The sequence below is a fragment of the Galeopterus variegatus genome, unplaced genomic scaffold, assembly GCF_000696425.1.
Source record: "Galeopterus variegatus unplaced genomic scaffold, G_variegatus-3.0.2 Scaffold6755, whole genome shotgun sequence".
Lineage (NCBI taxonomy): Eukaryota > Metazoa > Chordata > Mammalia > Dermoptera > Cynocephalidae > Galeopterus > Galeopterus variegatus.
In genome coordinates, this window is record NW_007732866.1 from 65,485 (window position 1) to 75,235 (window position 9,751).

A 9,751-nucleotide genomic window follows, 5' to 3' on the forward strand; every position below is an offset into this window, starting at 1 on the left:
TGCAGCAGCAGCCAGGCGAGCGCGGGCAGCCGGTCGCGGTGCCCGTAGGCATCGTAGAAGAGTGGGAAGGCTCGCGTGGTCCCGGCTGAGAGCAGCAGCAGGTCCAGCAGCGCCAGGCAGGGGGCGCTGGGAGGGCAGCGCCAGGGCAAGAGGGCCAGAGCCAGCAGCGCCAGCAGGGCCACCAGGCCAAAGAGCGCGCCTACCCCGTACACGTGGGCTTCCCAGGCCAGCCCCCAGCGAGCCCTGGCCTCTGCCCAGTCGGCCTCCAAGGTGAGGAAGAAGAGGGGCAATGGGGCTGCAGGAGGCTGCCCCTCGTGTTCAGGCAATTCTCCCATTCTGCAGGACTCTGTCCCACACTCTGGCTGCACCGAAGGGTTCCCAAAGCTGGCAGGAGAGAGGCCATCTGGGCCAGAGGTGGGGATGGTGGGGTCTGTGGGCAAAGAACATTTGACTGAAGCAATTGTGCAGCCTTTCCCCTGCCCTCCTCACAGCAGTAGCCTGAATGCCAGTCAGAGAGTCTGCCAAAGCATCCAAGACGCACCTGTCTTACATATGAGACTCACCCGACCTCTCGGCCTGACCTCTTCCCCTCCCCCATTCAAACTCTTCCTAGTGAAGTTTCCACTCTCATCCTTTTCCCTCTTCCCCCTCCCGACCCTTTTTCCTCCACCCCCCAGCTCCTACTGAAAAGGGTTTTTCTTAAGTCATAGAACTTTACAACTGGAAGGAACTGTAGAGGCCCCCTCCAGTCCAATCTCCCCACCAGAAAGGAAGCTTTATGAAGACAAGGATTTTTGTTTGCTTTGCTCATTTCTGAATCTCCATGCCTAAAATGGTTTCTGGCACATAGTTGGCATTGAGCAGATATTAACTGAATAAATGAATCTTCTTATTTGTCAGATAAAGATAGTGAGGCTCTGCTGAGAGGTAAAGTGACTTGTCCATGGTTACACATAGGCAGAGCTGTAACCAGAATCCAAATCTCAGCATCAATCTGAGCCCCTTTCCACTATTCCAAATTCTTTTCATAATACTGGTTTGCTTATCTCTTGTTCTGCACCCTGACTCCCTACCCCCACCTTGGTGCTTGAAGAAACTTCCCCTGCCCTTTTTCAACTGCTTCCCCCTACACATACCACACACACACACACACACACACACACACACACACACGCACACACACACACTCACAGAGCAGGGGGAGGGGTATGACACTCCTGTCCCCAGCACTCTGAGGGGAACACCATTTCTCCTTTTCCACTGGCCTTCCTGCCAGCTACACCCCAGTCCTCACCTACTCATGGCTGTAACCCCCATCCTGACTCAATCATAAAGCCATTGGTCCAAGGCTCTTAATAGAGATGACCCGTTGGTTCTCCCCCCATTTTACAGATGACATTGAGATGGACTCCCTTGGGTCTTAGAGGCTGTCCTTGAACTCCCAGAAAGGAACAAATGGAAAGATCATAGTGGGACAAAATGCCATCTGAGTAAGTGAGCCCCTCAGGAGCTCTGGGGTTTGCTAACTCAGGCCCCTGACCCCATCCTGTGCTCCAACATCTTCCCACATCCCTTGGGGAAAAGGAAATCAGCTAAGAGAGGGTAAGGCATAAGATCCCTGATTCTACTCTCCCGGAGCAAAAAAAGAGTTAGGAAGAGTTAGACCCGAGGATTCTCCCTGTGGCCAGGCAGCAAGGGAAGATGCTGGAAGCTGAACCTATCCCTATCCCCACTTAGCAGGCTCAGCAGGATTGCAGCTACAGGCAAGGCTGGAGGAAGTAAGAGTGATGATGACAAATAGGGACAGCCTATGGGGATGGGGAAGTAGACAGACAGATGTAGAATGAGGCGGGGAAGGCTCCTGACGAACAGACTCCTGCCCCAATTGCCTGGCCATGCCCTGGCCATACCCCAACCAGACAACACACAGGAAAACTTCAGGTGCACCCTCAACCCCAGCAGTGCCATCTCATGCTGGGGACATGCAAAACACAGCAGTTCTGAGAATAAAGAGAAGGAGTGAGGGGTCCAGAAGGTGGCTCTGGAGAGGACGATGGAATTGTGCAACTGGGGATGGCTCAAAGGGAGCAGCCAAAAAATTAAATATACACTGCTCGCTGCCAACTGGAAATGGCAGCACGCACCCTGATGCCCGTTGCATCACATTCCTGAAATCTGAAATAGGTAGGAGTATCTACTGCACAGGACTGTTACAAGGATAAATGAGACGATGTATGTAAGACTCTTTGGAGTGCCTAGTGCATAATAATCATTCAATATGATGGTTGTCATTGTCATTATTGTTGGCAAATGTTCAAGACTGATCAATCATCAGTTCGTGTCTGTGTAAGTGTGGCCACTTCTGGCCTCAAACTAGTTCTTGATTTAACTAACTAAAGGCTGTTGTCTGTGTTAAAAGCCCTTAGCATCCCAAACTTGCTTAGAAAGACAATTAGTCAAACAAGTGAACATCAACACAGTCTCACCTTATGAACTCTAAAGAACACCATTCTGCTAGCCTAACCCCTAAACACTAATGAAGACACCAGCCATCAGTTAAATGAGAAACCATTCGGTTAGGAATGGACAGCTTGATGAGCAGGGGTGGAAAGAACACCATTCTGCTAGCCTAACCCCTAAACACTAATGAAGACATCAGCCATCAGTTAAATGAGAAACCATTCGGTTAGGAATGGACAGCTTGATGAGCAGGGGTGGGCATCAGTCTGGGATTAAATACTCACACTCCCTCACCCCGCACTCTTTGGTCCCCTCAGATGACCTTGTCCAACCCAGTTCTTCTGCAAAATTAATGAGTTTGCTTGGTCTTTCTTTGGCCTTTATGGGATCTGCAGAAGGGCAGAAAGACCCTGCCCAGGAGCCCACAATCTGTCCCAGCCTGTCACGTGTCCCCTCGCCCCTCCCCCCCTTCACTGTACAGACAAGTGCAGCTCTCAGAGGTCAGCTCCACATCCCCCTCTTCCATCTCCACTTCTCATCCGTGCACCACAGGAAACCCTGGCCCAAAGCACTATGGCAACTACAGCAAATTTCAACATTCATAAGAACCCAGAAAAGGAATAAAAACCAGAAAATAGGCAAAGTACAGAGGCAGCTCAAGTGTCAGAGAGAGAGAGAGTTCTGAATTAGCAGCACTGATTCCAGGGGGCAAAGCATGCCTGGTGTGGTCTGCAATGGGCCAAGTGTGGGTGGGAACAAGCAAAAGAAAACCCAGCTTCTGCCTTGGAAGGGTCCACTTGACCTCATCTCCTACTTCCACATTCAAGGCTTCCCCAGAAAGGACCTTCAGTTTCTGCCAGAACAGTCCAGACAACAGTGATCTTCTGGTCCTCCCTTCCCAGGATCCATCTCCTGAGCAGGCCTCCCCTACAGGGAGGTCCCACTCTGGTCCTCTGGCCCCTCTTGACCTCAGGGGCAAGTGAGGAGATGGGATGTCAATATGAGTAATTAGTGAGGCAGGAGCTTGCTGGGGAGGGGCCAGCTCAATTCATGGAAAAGTCAGGCCTGATTATCCACCAGCTGCCCAGATCAAAGGGCTGGGGAATCGCATCTCCACTCTGGATGCTGGAAGCTGCAGCCTGCTTCATGGCCTGGCCCCATTCCTCTCCCCACCCCTACCTCCAGGATCATGGAGGACTGATACTCTTTGTAGGAGTGACACTCAAAATATCTAAAAACTGGGATGGTGCAGGTGCCAGCCAATCAGAACAGACACAGCCAGGGTGGTCAAGGAATGGAGGGGAATACTGAGGGGACTAAGGGCAGTGGATACCTAACAACTTGCATGAAAGTTCTTCAGTATGTTATGACTTGTACAACTGTTCCAAGGTGAAGGAGACCCAATGCAAGGAAACCCTAAGAGTCACGGGCTGATTGCACCTAGGTTAGAAAGATCCTATAGAGGATACAGAGAGACCCCCTTTGTCCAGTAACTGCTCAACACTACTACACACACGCGTGTGCACACATACACACACGCTGCTTGCATGAGCAAGGCCTATTGGCCTTCTCTTGACTTCAAGGCCTGTAGTCCTCCTGGTTTTATCCAAGAGGAGCAGCCAGGGAGAGGCTGAGCTCCTGCAGCCACCAGTGAGGAGGGGAAATGAGATGGGACTGCCAGCCTGCTGAGCTGGGCTGCTTCTGATACTGTCCAGACTCATTAAACCTGCCTGACCAGCGCTGTCACCAAGGCCGACAGACTGCCAGCCAGCATCCTTCCCCTGAGGCACAGAGCCTGCCCCCCATCCCACAGCAGACCCAGCCACTGCTGCACACAGGGCTGGACAGGGGGGATGGCAGCCTCCTCACCCACCTGCGGAGGGAGTGCAGGGACCAAGCTAGAGTGAGCCAGAGAGAAAGGTGCTATGTTAAGTCTGGAGCTGGAAAAACCGGGGATACCAGTGGTTTCCACTGCTGAGCTTCGTGTGGGGTGGCTGGGAGGCTTCACAGCCACAGCAAACCCTTTGCAGAGCAGATCTGGGACTAGAAGGCCCTCTCCATGGCTCCCTTGGCCTCATCTACCAGAACCTCTCCTGAGTACCTATGCCCTGTGCCGTGTGGCTTATGTGTTGTTCCACCAAAGCTTGCAGCCAGAGTTAGGGTGTCTGAGAGGTAGGATCTGGAAGTGTATTTAGAGTGCAGATGGGGAAAGAAGCAAGGTCAATAGCTACTATTTAATGAGCTTTTACTTTGTACCCAATGTCCTATCAAGAGCTTTCATTATGTAGAAGCATTACAATAACTTGGCAAAATAACTACTGTTATTAAACCCTAGACATATGAGTAAATGTAGGCTCAGAGAGGTTGAGTAACCTGCCCAAAGTCACCCATCAAGTAAGTGAACTGGAATTCAAAACGAGGTCTCAAGATTCCAGAGTCTGTGGTCTTTCCTCTGCACCACCAGCTTGTCTATGTGCATGTTCTAAAAGGCTCCCTTAAATGAAGGTGTCATCTGTCTGCTCAAGGTCCCCTCTTCAACGTCTTATCAATGAGAGGCCCAGCACTGCCCACATTTGACAGCATGTCAGGTCAGATCAGACAGCAAAAGAAAGAGCCCGAAGGTTAGCAGGATGGGGGGTGGGGGATGCACAGGATGGAGGGAGGCCAGACCGTCTGGAGTGGAGGGTGGGGTTAGTGCCCAGGCTGTGAAAATCACGGAGGAGTTCCTGTGTCTGTTTGCTCCCGATACATCTGTCTTCATCCTGCTCTGCCTATGATTGCAAAACCTTCAGAGGACCATTATTTAACTCTGTGTGGGAACTTCCCCAGCAACACTTGTTCTCAGATCATTCTGTATATCTCCATGGTTGATGATAAAGAGAATGGTGATTATGATTATGACAACAATGAAACAAAAGGGTCCCAGAATACTGATGAGTAGCTAGTAGGTAGTAAGTGCTCAGTAAATAATTGTCAAGTTCAAAATGAATTGGACACTTACCTAGTGATGCTGTTGCCATTGCGGCAGAGCTTAGGGAAGAAGCTAGGTCCAGTGGGCTTGGGCTTGAGAGCTTCCTCTCCCAGGGGGATGGAGATGGGGACAGAGTGGTACCAAAAAACCCTGCAAAGGGAGCACATAGGGCTCAAGTACCATCCTACCAGCCAGCCTTGGCCTCTGGGGCTTTGGAGAAAATCCTGTCCTTCCCTAGAGCTTGCCCTAAGGAAGCCACTGTCTTAGGAATTGCAGCCACATGCTTAGCTTATGTACACCATGAGCTAAGCTACAAGGACCAAACCAGACTCAGTATGACAAAGACAATGCTTCCCCACGGGAGAGTAGCCCAGGTCCTAGGGCCCGGAACAAGCAATACAGGCCTCCCCTGAGCTGAGAAAGAAAGGGAGGTGCCAGTTAGGCCCCTAGCACAGTGCCTGGCATGTAGAGTGTTCCACAATATTTGTTGCAATGAAAACACTCACCTGGAGAACCTGACACTCCAGAGGCAGAGCTTGGGGATGCAGTTGCAGCTGGGGGCCTGGGGCCTGAGAAGTTCCGGAGTGGAGACAGAGTAGTGCCAAAGAACCCTGCAAAAGGAGCCCAGGCTGAAGCTGCCTCCTATCTGCCAGGGGTGCCTAGGAGGGGCTCTCCTTGAGAAGGGATGCATACTTACCAAAGGGTCCCAGGCGCCCAGCAATCTCTGCCAGGCTGGCCCGCAGGCTGGGCAGCAGGGGCAGTGTTCGATGCCCAAGTGTGGGGGCTGCACCTGCTCTCAGTGCCATATCAAACTTCAGCTCCAGCTCACTCTGGTGGGGCCTGGGAGCTCTGGATGGAGGTGCTGTTGCCGTCAGAGCAGTGTCCCAGGTGTGCCATATCAAACTTCAGCTCCAGCTCGCTCTGGTGGGGCCTGGGAGCTCTGGATGGAGGTGCTGTTGCCGTCAGAGCAGTGTCCCAGGTCACAGTGCCCATCCTGGGCTGATAGGGAACAGTGGGCCGGTTTGTGGGCCCAGAGAGGGGGGATGTGGACTCCAGAGGCAGGGAGGAGGCCCAAGGCAAAGAGCTGCCTTCGGCGGAGCCCCACTCTGGGGGAGAGCTCCCGGGGTAGCCCACCAGCAATTCCCAAAGAGGGTCAGTCCTCAGCCCACTGGCCACCTCTTCCCCTGGCTCCTGGCCTGGCCCAGGAGAGAGAGATTGGGTCTCTGTGACAGGGCTCCCCCAGGCAGCAGCAGGTCCCCGAAGATGGAATTTGAAGTTAAGTCCCAGGTTGAGAGACAGCATGGAAGCCTCACTCTGAGGTGGCGGGGTCAAAGTGGTGAGAGAGGCACCTGGGATGGAGGAGGTAGGCTGGGGGTCCACAGGAACAGTGAGCAGGACCCAGCAGAACAGCCCCAGCCCCAGACAGCCACGGCCTGCCATGGCCCCACCTGGCCTCAGGCAGCCTTGGTGAGCAGGGGCTCAGTTCTTCAGCACCTTTTGAACACGAAGGTCCTGGAGAGAGGAGAGGCCCTATGAGCCCTGGCTGCTGCCACCCAGGATCAGATGCCCCAGGGAGAGGCTTCTGATCACAGGTGGTGGGGCAGGAAATGAAGTGTTCCACCCAAGGAGAGAGACTTCTGATGGCTCTTCTGGTCAGGTCCTTCTCATGCCTTCAGGCCCCAGCACCAACCTCTCCTCTGCAGTTTCTTCTCCCCACCCGCTCACCAGGGGACTTGGGTCTGACAGCAACCAGTGGCTCTTGTCCTTTAACTGATAGCAGAGGGAATAGACTTGAACTCCCAGACTCAGATTTCTCCCTCCTTCCTTCCCTCTCTTCTGCTTAGCTTTCCTTCCTCCCTCAGATATTGACTTGAGGCCTACTATGTGCCAGGCACCCTTCTGGTAATAGGGCTGTGAACAAGCAAACCCTCCCAGATGACTGTAAACCTATTCCCACCCCCAGCCCCGGCCCCAGTCTGAATTGCTGGCCCTGTCTCTCTCAGACCTCCAGAGCACAGGGCCCCTGGGAGGGGCAAATCCCAGGCCTGAGTGATCTGGCAGATTCGGAGAAGGCCGCCCTGTCTCTGACCAGAGAAGCAGGGTGCCTAGTCTGGCAGAAGCTCCCTCTCTTCCACCCTTTCCCTCTTTCCTGGGGCTTGGCCCTAGAAGTCTTTGGGGGAGGGGCCGCTTGGCCATCTCTGGCTCCCTGGGGGAGAAGGCCAGGCAGGCAAGCTGGGCAAGGGGCAGCTGCAGCTGACTTCTACCCCTCCCCAGAACTCTCCCCTGCATGCTCACATCTGGTGGGGGAAGGGCGGGTGAGCCAGGAACACACGTGCACCCGGCACCCTTACATCACACACACAGCCGCACCTAGCACTGTGACACACTCGTCCACTCACCCTTCACACACCCCTGCACACACACGCACACGCACATTCCCTCCCGGTGAGCCCCTCCCTCCTCCATGGGTTCAGACCCCAGCTCCGAGCTCCCAGCCTCCAGCACACACACGGCATATACAGAGAGGCACACACCCCTATACACACATCCACACGGCCCGTACAGACACGCGTCACACACGGTCATTCCTCCCACGCCCCTACACACCCCCAGCCCTCGCAGGCACCCCTGCACACGAGCGCGCCGCTTCCCCGGGCCGGGCCGGCCGACCTGCTCCTGTCGCTCCCTTCCGCAGGCGGGTCTCCGCGGCCACGTCCCCCGAGATGGGGCGGCCGCGGCGGCCCCGGCGCCCAGCTGGGCAACGCTCCGAGATGTCTCGCCCGCTCTCTCCGTCGCGCCCCTAGCCCCGCCTCGAGATGGGGACACCGACCCCAGCACCTCATTAGTCCTTGCCACACCCTCTGCGTATCCCCATTCTACAGACAGGCAGATGAAGACTCGGGAAATGACCAAAGGTGCCCGAGATTGCACGGCTCAGCAGAGACTTGAGCCCGGCCTCCGGTCCTGCCCTCTCTCCCACGTGGTGGTGTTCAACAGTTGTAACCGCTCCACAGGAGTGCCGCCAACACTTCACAGGTGAACTGCCAAGTGTCAACTGCTGTGTAACACTTCTTTTTGCTTGATCTTTCAAAAATTCACAGAGTTTCGGAAATGACTGCCAGAAAGCGGTGGGCTTAGCTGCTTGTGAGAGGTGGACTGCAACTTGTTTCCACTAGGAGGGGAGAGGAATACGGTAAAACCAAAGGGGGGTGTGCGGCCTCACCGAATAAGAGCCCAGGCAAAGGCTGACGCGGTGTTGAAGAGGACCAAGAAAACAGAGCGGTCCCTCCGGATACTGATGCTTCGTGGACCCTGTTAGTGCTGGAGCAGTGACTGATTTCAGTAGTACTGACTCGTTTATGTTATTTTGAGTCTCTAAATCCCTTCATGTTTTCTTCCAAAAATTCTAGTATTTAAACGTATCAGGAGAATATAAAACACCTGAGGCTCCTTGCACCATGTAAAGCTTTCCCTCAAAATCCAGACATCCATCCTACTGTGTGCTGAGCACCATGGTGGCTGCTTTATAAGAATCTCCTCACTTATTCCTCATCACAAGCCACAGAGACAGAAAAATTATTGTCACCATGTTACAGCCCTGGATGTCACTCTGAGCCTCTTTTCCATCTATACTCCTCTTTTCTGTTCTTAAAGGTGTGTGTGTGGGGGGGGTGCTTAAAGAGTTACCTAGGATGGGTTGTGCCTCAGTTATGGAGAGCTCGCATAGCACTTTGCCCATGGTAGATGCTCAATTACTATTTGATATGTGAATAATGAGTGAATGATTCTGGGGCTCATATGGACAATGAATTGCATTTCAGAAAGGCATCCAGGACCCACTTCCTTATCACAGAATCCCCCTAATTGACAAAAGATCAGAAATAGGCCACCAACTGAGCTCATCTCAGGGTTATCAGTGATGATGTCTGGGATTTTTTCTGGGTCTCTAAACAAAACATTGCAAAGGGTGTTCCCTGGATGCATCCTCAGGGGTTACTATAGGGTCTTCCCTCTACCCACCCTCCCAGTCCATCAGGGGCTGCCTGAAGGTTGCATACTGAGATTCAGCCTCTGGTTTTTTCTCATATTTTTAATAAAAGTTATCCCACTGGAGACATTTTCTTTGAATCCTCTTCATAGAAAGGCCCATTTCCTGCTAATTACATTCACTTAAAGACTTCTACATGGAAAGACAGAAATAAATAAACCCCAGTACATTAAAATAGCAATCCTCTATGACCAAGTAGGGTTTTTCCTAGAAATTATATTTTTAAAAACATATTGAAAAGGGAAATTAGGGTTTTGGGTTAAGATGGTGAT

The 9,751-nt window shown here is 52.9% G+C and overlaps 1 protein-coding gene across 1 annotated transcript in view; it reads right to left on the reverse strand.

Annotated features, from left to right (window-relative positions):
- Positions 1-6,871, reverse strand: part of PRRT4 (proline-rich transmembrane protein 4) — an 8,407-nt gene extending 1,536 nt beyond the window's left edge. Inside the window, exons 1-5 of the mRNA XM_008591204.1 lie at positions 6,363-6,871; positions 6,129-6,271; positions 5,938-6,042; positions 5,462-5,581; positions 4-430 (exon numbers count right to left, since the gene is read on the reverse strand). Of these exons, the coding sequence (XP_008589426.1) occupies positions 4-430; positions 5,462-5,581; positions 5,938-6,042; positions 6,129-6,271; positions 6,363-6,871 (1,304 nt within the window). The remainder of the gene's footprint in view (positions 1-3; positions 431-5,461; positions 5,582-5,937; positions 6,043-6,128; positions 6,272-6,362) is intronic.
- Between the last annotated feature and the right edge of the window lie 2,880 nt (positions 6,872-9,751).